Source organism: Oncorhynchus keta, chromosome 6 (assembly GCF_023373465.1).
Source record: "Oncorhynchus keta strain PuntledgeMale-10-30-2019 chromosome 6, Oket_V2, whole genome shotgun sequence".
In the NCBI taxonomy this organism is placed as follows: Eukaryota; Metazoa; Chordata; class Actinopteri; order Salmoniformes; family Salmonidae; genus Oncorhynchus; species Oncorhynchus keta.
In genome coordinates, this window is record NC_068426.1 from 36,076,933 (window position 1) to 36,100,516 (window position 23,584).

The 23,584-nt window shown below is 44.7% G+C and overlaps 1 protein-coding gene across 1 annotated transcript in view; it reads right to left on the reverse strand.

Annotated features, from left to right (window-relative positions):
• LOC118385458 (junction-mediating and -regulatory protein-like) overlaps positions 1-23,584 on the reverse strand; it is a 51,735-nt gene that overhangs the window by 19,521 nt on the left and 8,630 nt on the right. Inside the window, exon 2 of the mRNA XM_035772597.2 lies at positions 9,747-9,920. Coding sequence (XP_035628490.1) covers positions 9,747-9,920 — 174 coding nt within the window. The remainder of the gene's footprint in view (positions 1-9,746; positions 9,921-23,584) is intronic.

The following is a 23,584-nucleotide window of genomic DNA, read 5'->3' on the forward strand; positions in this document are numbered from 1 at the left end:
GTCACTGGCTTATTGGTGCTCTTCCATGCTGTCCCTGGGAGGGGTACATCACTTGAGTGGGTTGAGTCATTGACGTGATCTTCCTGTCTGCCCCCTTGGGTTGTGTCATGGCGGAGATCTTTATGGGCTATACTCGGCCTTGTCTCAGGATGGTAAGTTGGTGGTTGAAGATATCCCTCTAGTGGTGTGGGGGCTGTGCCTTGGCAAAGTGGGTGTGGTTATATTCTGCCTGTTTGCCACTGTCCGGGGGTATCATCGGATGGAGCCACAGTGTCACCTGACCACTCCTGTCTCAGCCTCCAGTATATATGCTGCAGTAGTTTATGTGTCGGGGGGGCTAGGGTTAGTCTGTTATATCTGGAGTATTTCTCCTGTCTTACCCAGTGTCCTGTGTGAATTTAAGTATGCTCTCTCTAGCTCTCTCTTTCTTTCTTTCTCTCGGAGGACCTGAGCCCTAGGACCATGCCTCAGGATTATCTGGCCTGATGACTCCTTGTTGTCCCCAGTCCACCTGGCCATGCTGCTGCTCCAGTTTCAACTGTTCTGCATGCGGTTATGGAATCCTGACCTGTTCACCGGACGTGCTACCTCCCAGACCTGCTGTTTTCAACTCTCTAGAGACAGCAGGAGCGGTAGAGATACTTTGAATGATCAGCTATGAAAAGCCAACTGACATTTACTCCTGAGGTGCTGACTTGCTGCACCCTCGACATCCACTGTGATTATTATTATTTTGACCCTGCTGGTCACCTATGAACATTTGAACATCTTGGCCATGTTCTGTTGTAATCTCTGCCTAACACAGCCAGAAGAGGACTGGCCACCCCTCATAGCCTGGTTCCTCTCTAGGTTTCTTCCTAGGTTCGGGCCTTTCTAGGGAGTTTTTCCTAGCCACCGTGCTTCTACACCTGCATTGCTTGCTGTTTGGGGTTTTAGGCTGGGTTTCTGTACAGCACTTTGAGATATCAGCTGATGTAAGAAGGGCTTTATAAATAAATTTGATTTCCCCCCAGCTTCAGCAACATGGACAGGGCGATAAACACTGTTGATGTTCTGTGGTGGTCGCTGCAGCAGGGAGGACAGAGAAACACAACGGGTGCTAGCCACACAGTCACTCGCTGTTATTTATTTTTTAACACAGCACAGCATGTCTGAGCACGGCCCAGCACAATCAAATTAACTAAGGTCGGACTCCATCTTTAGTCATTTGCGTGTCTTAATTATTGAGATGTAATGAGTGGAAGCCCCACGCACACCTCAGTAAAGTGCCTTCCCAGCAACCCATCCCAATCCACCGGATATAGCCCCTCTCCATCAACCACCATTAAATCTTAATTGTAATGACAAAGAAGGAATAATAATGATTTGACATCCTTAATCTGTCCAGTACGGTTATTCATTTAAAAATATATAACTACATTGTAGTATAATAAAGTCCTTCCTTCTCGCTCTCTCTCCACCACCCCCTCCCTGTTCTCCCCCATTTATCCCACCCAAGCCAAGCTTATTCCCACCTCCCATCTTTAACACGATGGTGTTCTCCGTTTTGCTCGACAACCCCCACAAGTGTCTTGGAACTCGTCTGAAGTCGGTACAACCGATCTGCCAACTTCTGTCTGTAGCGTCCGAATAGTTTCGGCAACACACTAATATGGTTCATCTGTGCAAAGGTGAGACCCTCGCAAACATGTCAGTTGTTTTGCTCTAGGACACACAAATAGCAAAATAATCTTGGTATTACCTTCTTAACCTCTTCAACCTATGGGGGCGCTATGTCATTATTGGATTTTTAAAAAACGTGCCCGTTTTAAGCGCAATATTTTGTCACGAAAAGATGCTCGACTATGCATATAATTGCCAGCTTTGGAAAGAAAACACTCGGACGTTTTCAAAACTGCAAAGATATTATCTGCGAGTGCCCCAGAACTGATCTTACAGGCGAAACCAAGATGAAACTTCAAACAGGAAATGAGCAGGATTTTTGACGCTCTGTTTACTATCGTCTCCTTATATGGCTGTGAATATGCTGTGAACGAGCTTATGCGCTCTGCCGTTCGTCCAAGATGTCTGCAGCATTGTGACGTATTTGTAGGCATATCATTGGAAGATTGGCCTTAAGAGACTACATTTGCCACGGGGCCGTCCGGTGTCCTTTGTCTAAATTGGTGCGTAATTCCCAGTGGCAATCATTTTACCATGCGATACAGAAGGAGACGCATACTTCCAGGAACGATACATCATTGAAGAGATATGTGAAAAACACCTTGAGGATTGGTTCTAAACAACTTATGCCATGTTTCAGTCGATATTATGGAGTTAATTTGGAAAAAAGTTTGGCGTTTGGATAACAGAATCTTCGTTTTTTTTTGGTAGCCAAACGTGACGCACCAAACGAACCGATTTCTCCTGCACAAAAAATCTTTCAGGAAAAACTGAACATTCGCTATCTAACTGAGAGTCTCTTCATTGAAAACATCCGAAGTTCTTCAAAGGTAAATTATTTATTAAATGTTTTTGCGAAAATTTTGCCTGCTAATGCTAACGCTAAATGCTAATGCTAAATGCTAACGCTAAATTGCTATGGTAGAGAAGCATATTTTTTTAAATCTGAGATGACAGTGTTGTTAACAAAAGGCTAAGCTTGAGAGCTAGCATATTGATTTCATTTCATTTGCGATTTTCATGAATAGTTAACGTTGCGTTATGGTAATGGTTATCGTAATGGGCTTGAGGCTGTAGTCATGATACCGGATCCGGGTTGGCTCGACGCAAGAAGTTAAAGCAATTCCATATAGCTTAATAGAACGCCACTGTTCACATTTCCATAAACGTAAACATTTCCATAAACGTATTTCCTTTCAAATAGTATCAATAATATGCATATCCTTGCGTCAGGTCCTGAGCTACAGGCAGTTAGATTTGGGTATGTCATTTTAGGCAAAAATGTAAAAAATGTAGAAAATAAATAAAAAAGGGTCCGATCCTTGAGAGGCAAATAAATAGTAGAACCCCCCCCCCCCCGAGGGGTTAGACTCTTATGGGCACCTCAAATCACCTGGCATCATGTAGTACCAATGTTTAACAGCAGGCGGTGCAGTGGTGCAAGTCAGGGACATAGAGCTACATGCCTGGATGTGTTTACTGTACTACTAACCCAGTGTCCTCCTTTGTTTTCTTTTCATAGCCGTGGGACATTCTCTATGCATAAGAGGACCTGATTTAACCCAACCTACTGAGGCAATGGCAATCGAGTGTTCCAGTGTCTCACTTCTCAGGCTTAGTCCTATACATGGAAGTGACTTGGGTCTGTTACACCGTCTTTGTAGCTAGCTAACCAGCCCTGGATAAGCCCTGGGTGAGTTAGTAAGACAGCTGATCATTGTTCTAGGTGTGTTTAGACTAGACGGCAGCAGCTGGAACAGATTGTACAGTGAGAGTAGCTTACTTCCTAAGGACACACACACCCCCCCCCCACTACATACATACACTCACATGTCAGCCTAATATCTCAATGCAAAACAGATGTGTCTGTATGAGCGCCCACACGCACGCACACACACAGTAATCAACAGCATGCCTCACAGAACCTGAGTGGTTTAAATCAACCAACAAACTGGATGTTTAGTGTCTGTGCGAGGGAGGAAGAGAAAGAGTGTGAGTTAGATAGAGGAAGGAGAGAGAGAGAGAGAGAAAAGAGAGAGAGAGAGAGAGAGAGAGAGAGAGAGAGAGAGAGAGAGAGAGAGAGAGAGAGAGAGAGAGAGAGAGAGAGAGAGAGAGAGAAATAGTGTGTGTGTTAAGAGGCAGAGAAGGCTAGATGAGGAGAAAGACGTAACTCAGTCAGTCACACAACGTTAGACATGACCTTAGTGCGGAGGTTTCCATTCTCCAATAGAGAGGGCATATTGGCCCGCTACACAAATGATTTTGAATGATTGTAACATCTGGGCCTAGCACAGCTCCTACCCAGCAGACGAGTCACACATCCTGCTCTATGGAACTATGAAACACCCTAACAATGAGGAGGTCCATCATATCTACGTGGAATAGAGACATAATGTAAACACTACTAGTCTCTCCCCAGTGGCGCAGCGGGCCACGCCCAGGAGACGGCACACAATTGGTTAAGCGAGCAGTGTTTCAAGAACCAGTGCGGCTTGGCGGGGTCGTTGTTTCTGAGGACACATGGTCTTAACCTTCGGCTCGCCCGAGTCCGTACGAGAGTTGCAACGATGGGACAAGAGTAACTATCAACTAGATATCATGAAATTGGGTAAAAGTACAACAAAACACTTTTTTTTTTACTACTAGTATCACTTCACAGTGGGAATGTCTTTGACAGGGGCTGTTGACAAAATGTAAAATATGCCATTTCTAGTATGCCATTGTTCTCCGTTTCCCTGATACTGTGGTTGACTCAGTGTTTCCCCTATATGCGCCACTAAATTGTTGCCGCCACTGCAAAACAATTATATACAGTATACACATTTCTGCCGAGACATGATTTTAAGATCAGTGACACCAACGACTGTATATATGAATGGACAAAAGCCATAGATCACGTGACATTCCTATGTAATGGCTCAATAGCGCATTGAAGCCAAATGAAGTTGGTTAAGATGGCGTCTCAAGGAGATAACATGCGCAGTTTGAGCTACGCCAGGAGGTGATGTTGCAGGCTTGTTCAGTGCTGCCCCCTCTCATTAAGGAATTTGGTTCTTGTTAGGTGTCCTTGCAGTGAAAAGGCTATATGTGAGAAATAAGTATGAATAGAACACAGTATTGGAATAGAATGTTGCTGAGAATTGAACAATGAGATAAGAATAGTGAATGCGATGGTGCCAGAGTGCCTTAGTGGTGTCCTCTGGCCAGTCTGCCACCTGGTCCAGTAACCCCCCCCCCAACCCCCCACCCCCTTTCTTCTGTCACTTCCTGGTTGCTGTGCTGTGTCATGGTCTCATCTCAGACGCGACACCCTATACAGCCATGACCTAACCCTACACCACTAAATTATACACACACTGACACTGCCTCTCTCTGCATACAGTAACAGTACTACACCTCCATCCTTCTGTCCATCTTTCCACACCTCCTCTACAGCCCACTCTGTAATCTGCAGCTCCAGACAGCTGGTGTCAGAGTGAGTGAGGCAGGAATAACAGCCTGGTCTGTTCTCAAGGCCAGGGGGCCACAGGCTGAAATAACTACAGAGATGGACCAGTGTCACAGTTCTTATCACAGCCTTCTATCACCTACGGGAGTGAGGAACGTCACCACATGCGCAAACACACGCGCGCACACACTTTTTATCATACACGCCTTTTAGGTTCTACCTACTAACTACCTATGGTACTTAGCCACCATTTCATAAGTTACAGAAGCAACATGACTTATTAATGTATGCCCTTTGAACCTGGCTGTAACAGAATACCCATGCTGCATCACTCTGACACAAGATAGGGCTGACCCACAATGCATCATTCATCCTATACCTGCTCTCCTTTGTCCCGGACACTCATCCACTTCATCCCTTCATTAATCTATTCATCTGTTCCCTCTTTCGCCTGTTCCTTTTGGCATGTTGACAGGGTTCTGCCCAGGGGTGGGCAACTCCAGTGCTCGTGGGACGCAGTGTGTGCATGTTTTTGTTCCAGCCCAGCTCTAACATATGTCGAAATTGCAGACCATGTTTGGTTGATGACTTGAATTAGGTGAGGTAGTGCTGGGCTTGAACAAAAGCCTGCATGGACTGCAGGGTTCTCGGGTTGAGTTCTATCCAGATTTTCATATCGTCAGACCGCCCATCGCTCATCCCGGGATTTACGGTATTACCGGTTTAGTACACAAGAGGGAGCCAAATAGACACACAAAAAAGCCAATTGGGCATCTACAAGAAAGCTAACAAAATGAGCACAAATAATAGCGAATTTCCATGAAGGCTGCTAGCTAAATATGCTAACGAGCATAAATCAAAATAAATGAATTGCAAAGACAGGCAATCCAGCTCATAAAGCTATACATATATATAGGTAAGAGCTACTGAATGTAATATTTTGTGAGTTACAAGCGAATGTGAACAAGAGACATTGTGCAAATGAACAGAGTTTTGACGCATGCTAGTCTGAAGGAAGAACAGTACTGGCTCTGGAGAAGCATGTGTACACGCTGTGTCTGTGTGGAGCCTGGAGTTGCTAGGGCAACAGCTCTGAGAGAGCAGCTCTGCCTGCTCTGCTCGGAGAAGAGAGGAGCAGATGGGTCGAGAAAAGCGCATCAAGATGGCAGTGTCAGCTGTACAGATTTCTCAAACATCGCAGAAAGCTAACACTATATGATGCCCCGTCTCCTTATTAATTCACCCACTTAGCAAGTTAAACTTGGGGGTCACGTTAATGCAGAATTCTGCGTTTTTCCCGCTGATTTTTTTTTTTTAGCTTGCTGGGTTTTGTAAACGCAAAAGCATCTTATTGTAATTTTTGCTGGGTTTAGTTGCACTTCTCCACTCAGACGAGAATTCACGAACGGGCAGAATAATTCTTCGCAAAACATTAGGAGTAAAAAAAATCCTTGGTTTTCATTGTAAGCTCATTTACTTGTGTGGCTGCCAGCCAAATAGTTTTGCACCTCTGTTGTCATCCGATGAAAATGTAGCTATTTTCTGACAAATGTGTTGCACAAATGTATTTTCTGTGAAGGAAAACTATATTTGCACGACCCTGATCACTCCATTGCTGCAAAATAAAACAGATAAAACGCAACCCGTCAATACACATTTGAACTCACCTGCTCCCGTTTCCCCCCCCCCCGTTGTGCTATTTACAAACAAACACGTGACTGACGCAACTGTTCTGGGGAACTGCGGTAAGCTTCATAATGTAAAATAATGTGACAAGTGAAATGAAGAACGCAATTTGCTTCATCTCCTAACAAATTGGACAAGTTGACTGCAAGTATTTACTTAGAAAGCAGTTACAAGTCTAAAAACGTATTGAAAAACTTCAAAGAAATAGTTTCAACGGTATAGAAAAACCATCCGTGGCTATTTCCAAATACCCCGGCATATGGCATTCCGCCCAAGCCTACGGGGTTCCCACCCCTAGTTCAGAAGGTTCCAGAAAGAAAATAACCATGTGAAATGGATACTGTTCCCAAATTCTCATCGTAAGAGTATATCTCCCGTCTACTCGTACAAGCTAAATAACGGTGCATTCGGAAAGTATCCCGTTTTATTTCATCCTTTTTTAGAATAAGGCTGTAACGTTAACAAAATGTGGGAAAAGTCCAGAGGTCTGAATATCTTCCGAATGCACTGTATAGCTTAACCCATTGTCAGCTCCTCCCTTCTAAAAAAGGTGACAGGATTCATTTACACCTTCCACTAGGTCCTAGGACAATTGGCATCAGTGCAGTATGTGTGTGTGTGTGTGTTCACACTCCCAGGAGGTAAGAGGAGGCTATAACTTTATCAGGTTCTCATCTCCTTTGGGGCACTGATAGTAGTCTATTGAAAGACTACCTAGCCTACCCTCATCTGTCCACGTGACAATTCTCGCCTCACCTTACTCGCAACATTTACCCACTTGAACATCAAGGACAATGCAGAGCACATGCAAATACCCTATCTTTCCCCTTTCTCCTCTCCCTCGCCCTTTCCTCGCTCATCCTTCCTCTCAGTGACACACTCCTACTCCCAGCTGTATAATGTAGGGCTGTTCTACTGACTCATCAGTTTTATGAGAAAACAAGCAACATCCAAACGACCGACCAACTGACTGGCCCGTCTGATATTTGGGTTAATTTGCATACAGCTTTGTTTCCAGCCGTTGGTTTCCCCTCAGGGCAACAGGTGGTTGAGCTGAATCACAATCATAGCATCAAACAGACCTACTGACCAACTATCCTAGACGGATCTCCTTAGCTCACAAAATAGCAAAGCTTAGGGAACATTTTGCTGTTGTCTTCAGGAATAAGAACAAGCGTGTGGAAACAGTGGACATGAAGTAATAGGACTGGGAATTGCCAGGGGCTTCGTGATACGATATCATCATACCTCGGTGCTGATACGACATGTGATTTTTACAAGTCTATGTATTGCGACTCGATATTGTGATTTCATGTTTCACACATATTGTTCTCTCTGCAACCCAGTAGGCAGGCAGGATTACTGAGCCATATCATTGCTCCAGGTTCTGGACATCTGGCAGGCATACTAGAGGAGAGCAGATCAGTGGAGCAGCTTTGACCATACTGGCAGGATTATCAAACAAGCCCAGAGACTAGATCTCTCCTTCATGTTTCACAGTGTTGGAAGGCTTAATAAGCGAGCCCAGACACAGCGAGCAACGACGAGAGGATTAAGGATTAAGACACCCTAGATGCCGATTCAAGATCAGTTCATAATTTCCCCCCCTAATGGTTTGTGTTAGGGTTTCAAAAGGTAAACTGATCCTACATCTGTACCTACCGGGAACCAGGTCCTATCCGAAGTTCATAATGCTGCATTGTGTTCTGAAGAAACTCCACTCACACACAGTCGTGTGTGTGTGTGTGTGTGTGTGTGTGTGTGTGTGTGTGTGTGTGTGTGTGTGTGTGTGTGTGTGTGTGTGTGTGTGTGTGTGTGTGTGTGTGTCATCAACACAGCACCACAGACAGGCATGCTGGGTAAGGAATGTGGTGTGGGGAAAAGGCAAATAGTGGGAAATCACCCCCAACGCCATGACTACGAGCTACAGACTGGACCCTCACAAGAGATGACTGAAATAACACACAACCCTCACTAACACAACAGCCTCAGAGAGAGTGAACGAGAAGGGAAGGAGAGAGGGGAGAGTGAGAGGAGAGGTGTCTGCTGAGACTGCAGTATTCCAGGCTGGTCTGGTTTAGAGGCTGAGTACAAACTGCTGTACTAATACTGTAGGTTAAGCTGCTCTGGGCAGGGAGGCAGGAGGACTGAAGGGGGGGAAAGCCTCTCTAGCTGATCTGATCCTCTACCCCCCCCCCAACCCCCATACACACACGACTGCCCATCATATTGTGGGAAGAGTTTAGCCTTCACCACAGCTCTAGAATCAGCTTAGCCATTAGAGAAGGAACAACTTAAAACTCACCTGTCATTTATTGCACTTCCACATTCATGTCACTCCCGCTATCTCTGCCGTGTAGTCCAGTTACCCACCAGGAGCTAACCCTAATGTCATTAGATAGGACTTAAGAAATACTGGGTATTAGAGTGTATGCTGCTGTCTGTCAAAGGGCTTTAGGCCCACTGCTCCGCTAACCTTGACCGTAGCCCAGACTGCCAGAGACAGCTAATGTGTGTGTGTATGTATACAGTGCGTGTATGTGTGTATACAGTGCGTGTGTGTGTACAGTGTGTGTGTATACAGTGCTTCTACTCCCAAGCCATAAAACTGCTGAACAACTAATCAAATGGCCACCCAGACTATATACATTGAGCCCCCCTGTTTTTATACTGTCGCTACTTGCTGTTAACTATCTACTTTACAAATGACCTGAACTAACCTGTACCCCTGCACATTGACCTGTATACAGCCTCCTTATTGTTATGTACATTTATTCTGTTCTATTTTTCATTGATTAGATTTTATTTATTTTTTACTTTAGTTTATTTAGTCAATGTTTTATCAACTATTTCTTGAACTGCATTGTTAGTTAAGGGCTTGTAAGTAGGCATTTCTACACCTGTCGTATTCGGCGGCATGTGACAAATACAATTGGATTGGATTTGTTACCTTGATCTGCTGTTTGCGCAGCATGGCCAGTTCTCTCATGTCTCTGAAGGGCTGCAGTAGGTAGTGGTAGAGTTGTGTTGTAGCCTCCAGTAACTCTCCATAGGCCTCGTCCTCCTCTGGATACACCTGCAGCAGCTCCACCATACTCTCCATGGCCCGGTGCCTCTCCAGCAGCTACAGAAAACAAAATAATTTAGCAATTCAGAAAAACATCAAAGCAACTAAAATAATTAAACCATTTACAGCATCATGGCAGAGTTAGGAGGATTCGGTCGGCCTAGACGGCTAGGCCTGTACCAAAGAAAGAAAGTAGGGAACATGGTTTGAAGAACGTGTGTTTCTTCTGTGCTTCTGAATAAGGTGCTATAGGAGAGGTGCTACTAACGTTCAGGAATAGCTAACATTTTTGAGACTAGTAGCAGCGTTGATTCACAGGAGTGACTAGATCAGTGTGTGTGTGTGTGTGTAGTGGCCCCAGTCTCAGCCCAGACTCCAGACCATTTGATGATGGCTGCCTCAACAGAAAGCTCTTTCAACATCTGGAGAAAAAAATTACAATACGTATTTACCAAATGTTACAGTACCGGTAAAATGAGAAGGTTTGAGTATTTGTGCAGTCAGTGCATAAGCATGATAATGTGCGTGTGTGTGTGTGTGTGTGTGTGTGTGTGTGTGTGTGTGTGTGTGTGAGGTGTAATTGCTCACAAATACACGTTTCGGTATGTATTGTGGTTTTAGGGTCATGGTTTGGTTTCGGTACAGCGGGAAAATGAAATGCCAACAGTTACTGTAGTTAAAGACTAAATTAAGTGTTGGTAATTCCTGACTCCATATAAAGATCATTAGTCATATAATGCCTGGTGAGAGCACCATCAGGATTAACACTTTGGATTTTCTTAAATGAAAACACATGATTACTCATTAACAACAACACTAAAATCAAGTAGAAAATGCCTGTGAAATCAATATGTAAACAGGGCTCAGACATTTATAGGCCTATGCTATGTTTTCTTACAAAGAGAAAAATATGTGCACTTCTGTGTCTCTAATAAAGGGCCGTGTCTGTAGCGCTTCAAAATATACTGAATAAAAATATAAACGCAACACGTAAAGTGTTGGTTCCATGTTTCATGAGCTGAAATAAAAGATCCCAGATATGTTCAATACGCACAAAAAGCATATTTCTCTCAAATTCTGTGCACACATTTGTTGACATCCCTGTTAGTGAGCATTTCTCCTTTGCCAAGATAATCCAACCACCTGACAGATGTGGCATGATTATTAATTACACAGGTGCACCTTGTGCTGGGAAAAATAAAAGGCCACTCTGAAATGTGCAGTTTTGTCACACAACACAATGCCACAGATGTCTCAAGTTGAAGGAGAGTGCAAATGCCATGCTGATTGCAGGAATATCTACCAGAGCTGTTGTCAGAGAATTTAAAGTTAATTTCTCTACCACAGGCCACCTCCAACAGTGTTTTACAGAATTTGGCAGTATGATCAACCAGCCTCACAACCGCAAACCACGTGTAACCACGCCAGCATAGGCTCTCCACGTCGGGCTTCTTCATCTGCGGGATCATCTGAGACCAGCCACCCAGATAGCTGATGAAACTGTGTTTGCACAACTGAAGAATTTCCACAGAAACTGTCTTAGGGAAACTCATCTGCGTGCTCGTCGTCTAGGATCTTGACCTGACTGCAGTTCTGCGTTGTAACTGACCTCAGTGAGAAAATGCTCACCTTCGATTGCCACTGGCACGCTGAAGAAGTGTGCTCTTCACAGATTAATCCCAGTTTCAACTGTACCGGGCAGATGGCAGACAGCGTGTATGGCGCCGTGTAGACGAGAGGTTTTCTGATGTCAATGTTGTAAACAGAGTGCCCCATGGTGGCGATGAGGTTGTGGTATGGACAGTCATAAGCTACGGGCAATTAACACAATTGCATTTTATCTATGGCGATTTGAATGCACAGAGATACAGTGACGAGATCCTCAGGTCCATTGTCGTGCCATTCATCCGGCACCATCACCTCATGTTTCAGCATGATAATGCATGGCCCCATGTCGGATCTATACACATTTCCTGGAAGTTGAAAATGTCCCAGTTCTTCCATGGCCTACATACTCACCCATTGAGCATGTCACCCATGGACCATGTTTGGGATGCCCTGGATCGACGTGTACCAGTGTGTTCCAGTTCCCGCCAAAATATCTAGCAACTTCCAACAGCCCTTGAGGAGGAGTGGGACAATATTCCACAGGCCACAATCAACAGCCTGATCAACTCTATGAGAAGGAGAGGTGTCACACTGCATAAGGCAAATAAATGGTGGTCACACCAGATACTGACTGGTTTTCGGATCCACGTCCCTACCTTATGTTTTAAGGCATCTGTAACAAACCGATGCATATCTGTATTCCCAGTCATGTGAAATCCATAGATTGTGGCTAATGAATTTACTTCTTATTTCCTTATTAGAACTAAATCAGTCATATCTTTGAAATTGTTGCATGTTGCGTTTATATTTTCTGTTCTGTTCACCGTATATAGAGTGGGTACTAACGGTTTACTGAAATGGGTGCGAGAGGGCATAACGTGGTGCTAAAACCCTCTATTCTGCTCAACCATCAAGAATGGGCGCATTTCCACGGCTATAAACATGCGTATCGCTCTTCTAATTTGTTTGGCCCGGTCAGATGGGAGACAGTGTTGCAGATGGGAGACGGTGTTGTGTTGTTGTTTTTTTGGCGTTTCCGTCTTGCTCCGGTAGCAGGAATACTGGTGTGATGTCGTCGTAAATATGTCAACATGTTTGAGGCGTTGGCAGCTACATAGGCTATTCTCGTTGAACAGTGGAGACATACTCTCTCTGTCCATTGTCGCTGTAATCTACAGGGAAGCCGAAATGGTCCCAAACTGGAGATTAAATCAACGGGTGGAGAATCCTCCCGGTTTACAATCCCACCACTCGCCATCATACAGAACTAGTTCCCGGCTGCGCCTCGCAAAAAGACAGTTTGAAATGAGCCCGTTAAGATTCAGCTTTTGTTGACAACGTGAGCATACCCTGAAGAAAAAAAAGTCCACTCAGCTTTACTCGAGGCATACAATGTAGCATAGGCATTGCCTATAGCCCTAGCGTTTTTAATTGTCAGGTATTTTATTCAGGTTCAGTGCAGACCGAACCGAGGTCCCCTTACTGAACAGTTCAGAGAGAATACGTGTACCGTTACACCCCTAGTGTGTAGGTGTGTGGCCATATCATAACAATCCATTCAATATAAATTAGAAAGAGAAAACCAGCAACTGCTGCTGATACAGAACATACTGTATGTCTAGGAGTCCAGACAACTATAGCATTGTTTCCCTGATAACACTATCAAAGTAACCATTGTCCACACCTCACAACCATCAAATTAATCATGTACTAGCCTAGGAACCACTCGCTTCATTCAGTACAACTCTCCTTAAGTTCTCCCAGGGATAACATTGAATGCGTAAATGTATAACCAGCCTATCTAAGCAGTGAATAGCCTGAGCAGTACTCTTCTGCTCTGTCTGGCGTGGATTGAAAACAGTGGAGGAGCTGTAGATGGGATGAATAGGGGCTCTTATTTGTTAACCCTAGCCAGGCTTTCCATAGCCACGCGCACACACAGAGAGACACAAGTCCACTCTAGGGACCAGAGGCTAGAGACAGACACTGTTCCATTCAGCTCCAACACTGCTCCTACTGTTAACCCTAGCCAGGCTTTCCATAGCCACGCGCACACACAGAGAGACACAAGTCCACTCTAGGGACCAGAGGCTAGAGACAGACACTGTTCGATTCAGCTCCAACACTGCTCCTACTGTTAACCCTAGCCAGGCTTTCCATAGTCACACGCACACACAGAGAGACACAAGTCCACTCTAGGGACCAGAGGCTAGAGACAGACACTGTTCCATTCAGCTCCAACACTGCTCCTACTGTTAACCCTAGCCAGGCTTTCCATAGCCACGCGCACACACAGAGAGACACAAGTCCACTCTAGGGACCAGAGGCTAGAGACAGACACTGTTCGATTCAGCTCCAACACTGCTCCTACTGTTAACCCTAGCCAGGCTTTCCATAGTCACACGCACACACAGAGAGACACAAGTCCACTCTAGGGACCAGAGGCTAGAGACAGACACTGTTCGATTCAGCTCCAACACTGCTCCTACTGTTAACCCTAGCCAGGCTTTCCATAGCCACGCGCACACACAGAGAGACACAAGTCCACTCTAGGGACCAGAGGCTAGAGACAGACACTGTTCGATTCAGCTCCAACACTGCTCCTACTGTTAACCCTAGCCAGGCTTTCCATAGCCACGCGCACACACAGAGAGACACAAGTCCACTCTAGGGACCAGAGGCTAGAGACAGACACTGTTCCATTCAGCTTCAACACTGCTCCTACTGTTAACCCTAGCCAGGCTTTCCATAGCCACGCGCACACACAGAGAGACACAAGTCCACTCTAGGGACCAGAGGCTAGAGACAGACACTGTTCGATTCAGCTCCAACACTGCTCCTACTGTTAACCCTAGCCAGGCTTTCCATAGCCACGCGCACACACAGAGAGACACAAGTCCACTCTAGGGACCAGAGGCTAGAGACAGACACTGTTCGATTCAGCTCCAACACTGCTCCTACTGTTAACCCTAGCCAGGCTTTCCATAGCCACGCGCACACACAGAGAGACACAAGTCCACTCTAGGGACCAGAGGCTAGAGACAGACACTGTTCGATTCAGCTCCAACACTGCTCCTGCTGTTTACCTTGGCCAGGCATCTCCATGGTAACCACAGACAGGCCAGCCCTGCACTAGTTGACTGTCTACCCCTGCAGCTGCTGAGAGCTCCAGAGAAACACCTTAGCTACTGTAAGTGTGGGTTGGCTGAGAGGGAGAGAGCTACAGTAGCAGCATAGCTGATTTAGTAGGAAGGTACAAGTTGCCCATAGGCACAAATGACCAAATCCTGTCAGTGGGAACAATGCAACCTCCGGGGCAAGAATGGAAAATGTTGTCTGTTGAGTGACATCATTTCCTGTGACCTCTGACCCAGGTGTGATTAAGGCAGGAGGCAGCTGAGTGTAATTACAGCCCTGGGAGCACTCCCGACCATGTTTGTGTTTGTGTGTGGTACTTGATCTCAGGTCAGTGCTAACATTATCATCACAGGGATTGGCTATCTCTTCTCGACGTACAGCTCTGATTGGCTGGGGGGGGGATATCCGTTCTAGGCCTATTATCAAACCGAACTCTTCCAGTCCGTCAGTGTGAAATCTGCCTTGTCTTGCTATAGTGTGATGCCAGTAGGCCCGGCAGGCAGGAAACACCTTTCCTATGAAGGGAAACACCAGTCCTGTCTTTCAAAGAACACATCCCTTTTTGAGTTAAGCTGTCAGCTATTTATGAGTTACATAAAATGAGTCCGCCATTACAAAATTATTCGTAAGGGAACAAGGCTGCAACACCTTCCACAGAGCTGTGTGTGTGTTTGACTTTAACAACATACACTGTATTGTATTCATCATTTCACTAGCTGTATATGGGTGTACACTCCTCTACGTATGTATTTGGACAGAGATGCTAAAATGTTACATTTGGATATATACTCCAACATTTTGGATTTCAGATCAAATGTTTCATCTGAGGTGACCGTTTGGAATGTAACATTTTATTTTAGGGTATTTTCCATCCGATTTGCCATTTAGAAATCAAAGCACTTTATACAGTTGAAGTCAGAAGTGTACATACACCTCAGTCAAATACATTTTATCTCAGTTTTTCACCATTCCTGACATTTAATCTTCATAAGAATTTCCTGTTTTTAGGTCAGTTAAGATCACCACTTTATTTTAAGAATGTATAATAGTATAGAGAATAATTTACTTCAGCTTTTATTACTATCATCACATTCCCAGTCGGTCAGAAGTTTACATACACTCAATTAGTATTTGGAAGCATTGCCTTTAAATTGTTTAACTTGGGTTAAACGTTTTGGGTAGCCTTCCACAAGCTCCCCGCAATAGGCCTCCTTGCTCGCACACGCTTTTTCAGTTCTGCCCACAAATGTTCCATAGGATTGAGGTCAGGGCTTTGTGATGGCCACTCCAATACCCTGACTTTGTTGTACTTAAACAGCTTGGAAATTTCCAGAAAACGATGTCATGGCTATAGAAGCCTCTGATAAGCTAATTGACAATTGGAGTCAATTGGAGGTGTACCTGTGGATGTATTTCAAGGCCTACCTCCAAACTCAGTGCCTGTTTGACATCATGGGAAAATCCACCAAGACCTCAGAAAAAAATTGTAGACCTCCACAAGTCTGGTTCATCCTTGGGAGCAATTTCCAAATGCCTGAAGGTACTACGTTCATCTGTACAAACAATAGTACGCAAGTATAAACACCATGGGACCACGCAGCCGTCATACCGCTCAGGAAGGCGACGCGTTCTGTCCCCTAGAGATGAACGTACTGTGGTGCGAAAAGTGCAACAGCAATGGACCCTATGAAGATGCTGGAGGAAACCGGTACAAAAGTATCTATATCCACAGTAAAACGAGTCCTATATCGACATAACCTGAAGGCCGATAGGCAAGGAAGAAGCCACTGCTCCAAAACCGCCATAAAAAACCCAGACTACGGTTTGCAACTGCACATGGGGACAAAGATCGTTCTTTTTGGAGAAATGTCCACTGGTCTGATGAAACAAAAACAGAACTTTCTGGCCATAATGACCATCGTTATGTTTGGAGGGAAAAGGGGGAGCCTTGCAAGCCGAAGAACACCATCCCAACCGTGAAGCACGGGGGTGGCAGCATCATGTTGTGGGGGATGCTTTGCTGCATTAGGGACTGGTGCACTTCACAAAATAGATGGCGTCATGAGGGTGGAAAATTATGTGGATATATTGAAGCAACATCTCAAGACATCAGTCAGGAAGTTAAAGCTTGGTCGCAAATGGGTCTTCCAAATGAACAATGACCCCAAGCATACTTCCAAAGTTGTGGTAAAATGGCTTAACAAGAAATTTGTGGAGTGGTTGAAAAGAGTTTAAATGACTCCAATCTAGGTGTATGTAAACTTCCGACTTCAACTGAATATCTAGTCTCCCCCGTTTGAAGATGTCATAAGTATTTAGATACATTTCACTTATAGTGTATTAAAGCTAGAGGTCGACCGATTATGATTTTTCAAAGCCGATACCGATTATTGGAGGACCATAAAAGCCGATATCGATTAATCGACCAATTTGTTTTACATTTATTTGTAATAATGACAATTACAACAATACTGAATGAACATTTTAACTTAATATAATAAATCAATAAAATCAATTTAGCCTCAAGTAAATAATGAAACATGTTCAATTTGGTTTAAATAATGCAAAAACAAAGTGTTGGAGAAGAAAGTAAAAGTGCAATATGTGCCATGTAAGAAAGCTAATGTTTAAGTTCCTTCCAGAACATATGAAAGCTGGTGGTTCCTTTTAACATGAGTCTTCAATATTCACAGGTAAGAAGTTTTAGGTTGTAGTTATTATAGGAATTATAGGACTATTTCCCTCTATACCATTTGTATTTCATTAACCTTTGACTATTGGATGTTCTTATCGGCACTTTAGTATTGCCAGTGTAACTTCCGTCCTTCTCCTCGCTCCTCCCTGGGCTCGAACCAGCAACACAACGACGCAGCGCGCGCTAACTAGCTAGCCATTTCACTTCAGTTACACGAGCCTCATCTCAGGAGTTGATAGGCTTGAAGTCATAAACAGCGCAATGCTTCACGCACAACGAAGAGCTGCTGGCAAAACGCACAAAAGTGCTGTTTGAATGAACGTTTACACGCCTGCTTCTGCCTACCACTGCTCAGTCAGTAGGAAAGAGTGCCTCCTACTGGCCCTCCAACACCACTTCCAGCAGCATCTGGTCTCCCATCCAGGAACTGACCAGGACCAACCCTGCTTAGCTTCAGAAGCAAGCCAGCAGTGGTATGTATGCAGGGTGGTATGCTGCTGGATGGGAGACCAGATGCTGCTGGAAGTGGTGCTGGAGGGCCAGTAGGAGGCACTCTTTCCTCTGGTCTAAAAAAATATCCCAATGCCCTAGGGCAGTGATTGGGGACACTACCCTGTGTAGGGTGCCGTCTTTCGGTAGATAACATGTATTGTGATGTAGCATGTCAGGGGAAGATGTGCATAGCTCACATTAGCTAGATAAGTTTCTAATAACAGCTAACTGTAGCCCATTGACCTTTAGGGGGTCAATACAGAGCAGGTACCTGAATACTAGCACAAAATGTAAAATCCTCAAGTTGTTACGGGAAACCTGTGCTGCTATGTCAACAGAACTGACTATCATCACATCATTAGAAGCCTACTGTTGACAGAGCTAGATCAAGCAATCAAAATCAATGTCATATGCGCAAAATACCTTGAAATGCTTACATACACGCCTTTTCCCAACAATGCAGAGTAAAAATAGTAGCACAATAGATAATAATAACAAGACTATATGCAAGAAGTACCGGTACCGAATCAATGTGCAGGGGTATGAGGCAGCTGAGGTAATATGTACATGTAATCAGGACGGAAAATAAACAGAGTAGCAGCAGCGTATGTGAAGTGTAAAAGTGTGTGTGGCATCAATATCCGCGGGTGAGTGTAAGAAGTGTGTGTGACCGTGTGTAAGTAAACACAGCAAAAAAAGAAACGTCCTCTCACTGTCAACTGCATTTATTTTCAGCAAACTTAACATGTGTAAATATTTGTATGAACATAACAAGATTCAAGAACTGAGACACAGACTGAACAACTTCCACAGACATGAGACTAACAGAAAATTGAATAATGTGTCCCTGGACAAAGGGGGGGTCAATATCAAAAGTCAATGCAGCTGGTGGCCACACCAGATACTAAGTACTGCAATGCATCTCCTCCTCATGGACTGCACCAGATTTGCCAGTTCTTGCTGTGAGATGTTACTCCACTCTTCTACCAAGGCACCTGCAAGTTCCCAGATATTTCTGGGGGAATGGCCATGGCCCTAGCCCTCAGATCCAACAGGTCCCATATGTGCTCAATGGGATTGAGATACGGGCTCTTCGCTGGCCATGGCAGAACACTGACATTCCTGTCTTGCAGGAAATCACACAGAGAACGAGCAGTATGGCTGGTGGCATTGTCATGCTGGAGAGTCATGTCAGGATGAACCTGCAGGAAGGGTACCACATGAGGGAGGAGGACGTCTTCCCTGTAACGCACAGTGTAGAGATTGCCTGCAATGACAACAAACTCAGTCCGATGATGCTTTGACACACCTCCCCAGACCATGACGGACCCTCCACCTCCAAATTGATCCCGCTCCAGAGTACAAGCCTCGGTGTAACGCTCATCCCTTCGTCCATTAACGCGAATCTGACCATCACCCCTGGTGAGACAACCATGACTCGTCAGCGAAGAGCACTTTTTGCCAGTCCTGTCTAGTCCAGCGACGGTTTGAGTTTGTACTCATAGGCGACGTTGTTGCTGATGATGTCTGGTGAGGACCTGCCTTACAACAGGCCTACAAGCCCTCAGTCCAGTCTCTCTCAGCCTGTTGCGGACAGTCTGAGCATTGATGGAGGGATTGTGCATTCCTGGTGTAACTTGGGCAGTTGTTGTTAACATCCTGTACCTGTCCCGCAGGTGTGATGTTCGGATATACCGATCCTGTGCAGGTGTTGTTACACATGGTCTGCCACTGTGAGGACGATCAGCTGTCCGTCCTGTCTCCCTGTAGCGCTGTCTTTAGGCGTTTCTCACTAAGGACATTGCAATTTATTGCCCCGGCCACATCTGCAGTCCTCGTGCCTCCTTGCAGCATGCCTAAGGCACATTCACGTATATAAGCAGGGACCCTGTGCATCTTTCTTTTGGTGTTTTTCAGAGTCAGTAGAAAGGCCGCTTCAGTGTCCTAAGTTGTCATAACTCTGACCTTAATTGCCTCTAAGCTGTTAGTGTCTTAACGACCGTTCCACAGGTGCATGTTCATTAATTGTTTATGGTTCATTGAACAAGCATGGGAAACAGTGTTAAAACCCTTTACAATGAAGATCTGTGAGGTTATTCGGATTTTACGAATTATCTTTGAAAGACAGGGTCCTGAAAAAGGGACATTTCTTTTTTTGCTGAGTTTGTGTGAGTGTGTGGGTAGAGTCCAGTGAGTGTGCATAAAGTCAGTGCAAGAGAGTTCATGCAAAAAAGGGTCAATGCAAATACTCTGGGTTGCTATTTGATGAACTATTCAGTAGTCTTATGGCTTGGTGGTAGAAGCTGTTCAGGAGCCTTTCGGTCCCAGACTTAGCGCTCCGGTGACATTTGTCGTGAGGTAGCAGAGTGAATGGCTTAGCTGGCTGGGATCTTTGACAATTTTCCAGGCTTCCTCTGACACCGCCTGGTAAAGAGGTCCTGGATGGCAGGGAGCTCGGCTCCAGTGATGTACTCTGTAGTGTCTTGCAGTCGGATGCTAAGCGGTGATGCAGTCAGTCAAAATGCTGGTGCAGCTCTAGAACTTTTTGAGGATTTGAGGGCCCATGCCAAATGTTGTCAGCCTCCTGAGGGGGAAGAGATGTTGTCATGCCTTGTTTACGACTGTGTTGGTGTATGTGGACCAAGTTAATTCCTCAGTGATGCGGACAGAGGAACTTCAAGCTCTTTAACCGCTCCACTACAGCGCTGTCAATGTGAATGGGGGCGTGCTTGGCCGTCCGTTTCCACGATCAGCTCCTTTGTCTTGCTGACATTGAGGGAGAGGTTGTTGTCACTAATCTCCTCCCTATAGGCTGTCACATCGTCATCGATGATCAGGCCTACCACCGTTGTGTCATCAGCAAACTTAGTGATGTGTTGGAGTCATGCGTGGCCATGCAGTCATGGGTGAACAAGGAGTACAGGAGGGGACTGATCATGCACCCCTGAGGGGCCCCCGTGTTAAGGGTCAGCGTGGCGGATGTGTTTTTGCTTACCCTCACCACTTGCGGACGGCCCATCAGGATCCAGTTGCAGAGTGGGGGTGCTCATTCCCAGGGTCCTGAGCTCAGTGATGAGCAAAGAGGGCACTATGGTGTTGAACATGGAGATATAGTCAATGAACAGCATTCTCACATAGGTGTTCCTCTTACTCAGGTTGGATTGGCAGTGTGGAGTGCAATAGAGATAGCATCATCTGTTGGTCTGTTGGGGCGGTATGCAAATTGTAGTGGGTCCAGTGGGTCTGGTATGATGGTGTTGATGTGAGCCATGACCCGCCTTTCATGGCTACAGATGTTAGTGCTACAAGGCGATAGTCATATACACTGGTTACCTTGGCATTCTTGGGCACAGGAACTATGGTGGTCTGCTTGAAACATGTAGATTACAGACTGGGTTAGGGAGAGGTGAAAATGTCAGTGAAGACACTTGCCAGCTGGTCAGCGCATGCTCTGAGTACAAGTCCTGGTAATCCGTCTGGCCCTGCAGCCTTGTGAATGTTAACCTGCTTAAGGTCTTACATTAGCTACTGAGAGCGAGATCACACAGCCGTCGAGAACAGCTGGTGCTTTCGTGCATGGTTCAGTGTTGCTAGCCTCAAACCAAGCATAGAAGTTATTTAGCTCATCTGTTCGGCTTGTGTCACTGGGCGATTTTTGTCCTGTATTGATGCTTTTCCTGTTTTCATGGCTTGTAGGGTGATTTTTTATAAGTGTCCGGATTAGTGTCCCGCTCCTTGAAAGGGGCAGCTCTAGCCTTTAGCTCAGTGTGAATATTGCCTGTAATCCATGACTTATGGTTGGGATATGTACATACAGTCACTGGGGGAACAACTTGTTACTGAAGCCGGTGACTGATTTGGTAAACTCTTCAATGTTATCGGATGAATCCCGGAATATATTCCAGCTTTATCGGACCACTTCCGTAATTGAAAGAGTCACTGGTACCTCCTGTTTGAGTTTTTGCTTGTAAGCAGGAATCAGGAGGATACAGTTATGGTCAGATTTGCCGAAGGGAGGGCAGGGGATGCTTTACTCTGTGTGTGGAGTAAAGGTGGTCTAGAGTTGTCGCCTCTGGTTGCACAGGGAAGCTGGATTTCAAAATATAGAGACTTCCTTAACTTCTTCGAGATAGGGGGCGCTCTTTTAATTTTTGGATAAAAAACGTTCCCGTTTTAAACAAGATATTTTGTCACGAAAAGATGCTCGACTATGCATGTAATTGACAGCTTTGGAAAGAAAAAAACTCTGACGTTTCGAAAACTGCAAAGATATTATCTGTGAGTGCCCCAGAACTAATGCTACAGGCGAAACCAAGATGAAGTTTCAAACAGGAAATGCCCCAGATTCTGAAGGCGCTGTGTTCCAATGTCTCCTTATATGGCTGTGAATGCGCCAGGAATGAGCCTACCCTTTCTGTCGTTTCTCCAAGGTGTCTGCAGCATTGTGACGTATTTGTAGGCATATCATTGGAAGATTGACCATAAGAGACTACATTTACCAGGTATCCGCCCGGTGTCCTGTGTCGAAATTATTGCGTAATATCTAGGTCCATGCGCGTTCCATTTCTTCAGAAGAGAAAGTCAACTGCCACAAAGGATGTATCATCGATAGATATGTGAAAAACACCTTGAGGATTGATTCTAAACATCGTTTGCCATGTTTCTGTTGATATTATGGAGTTAATTTGGAAAAAAGTTCGCATTTTAATGACTTTTAAAAAATTAAAAAAACCTTGGCCCCATTTAATGTGGTTCACCTTTATCAATCGGTTGAAGTGGCGCATGGATATATTTTTCCATTTTCAGTGATCAGATTTTCCTGCACTTTTCGATGAAACGCACATTCTGTTATAGTCACAGCCGTGATTTAACCAGTTTTATAAACGTCTGAGTGTTTTCTATCCACACATACTAATCATATGCATATACTATATTCCCGGCATGAGTACCAGGGCGCTGAAATGTTGCTCGATTTTTAACAGAATGTTCGAAAAAGTAGAGGGTCGGCTTAAGAGGTTAACAAAAGGCTAAGCTTGAGAGCAAATAGATTTATTTCATTTCATTTGCGATTTTCATGAATAGTTAACGGTGCGTTATGCTAATGAGCTTGCGGATAGATTTACACAATCCTGGATACAGGTTTTTTTCGTGGCTAAACGTGACGCAGAAAACGGAGCGATTTGTCCTAAACAAATAATCTTTCAGGAAAAACTGAACATTTGCTATCTAACTGAGAGTCTCCTCATTGAAAACATCTGAAGTTCTTCAAAGGTAAATGATTTTATTTGAATGCTTTTCTGGTTTTTGTGAAAATGTTGCCTGCTGAATGCTAACGCTAAATGCTACGCTAGCTATCAATACTGTTACACAAATGCTTGTTTTGCTATGGTTGAGAAGCATATTTTGAAAATCTGAGATGACAGTGTTGTTTACAAAAGGCTAAGCTTGAGAGCTAGCATATTGATTTCATTTCATTTGCGATTTTCATGAATAGTTAACGTTGCGTTATGGTAATGGAATTGAGGCTGTAGTCACGATCCCGGATCCGGGATGGCTCGACGCAAGAAGTTAACATTAGAGATTGCGCACCAGCTGTTGTTAACCTCTCTAGGGTAGGGGGCAGCATTTGGAATTTTGGATGAAAAGCATGCCCAAATTAAACCGCCTACTACTCAGGCCCAGAAGATATGATATGTATATAAGTAGATTTGGTTGTAGATTTGGATATAAAAAAAACTGTAAAGTTTCCAAAACTGTTAAAATAGTGTCTGTGAGTATAACAGAACTG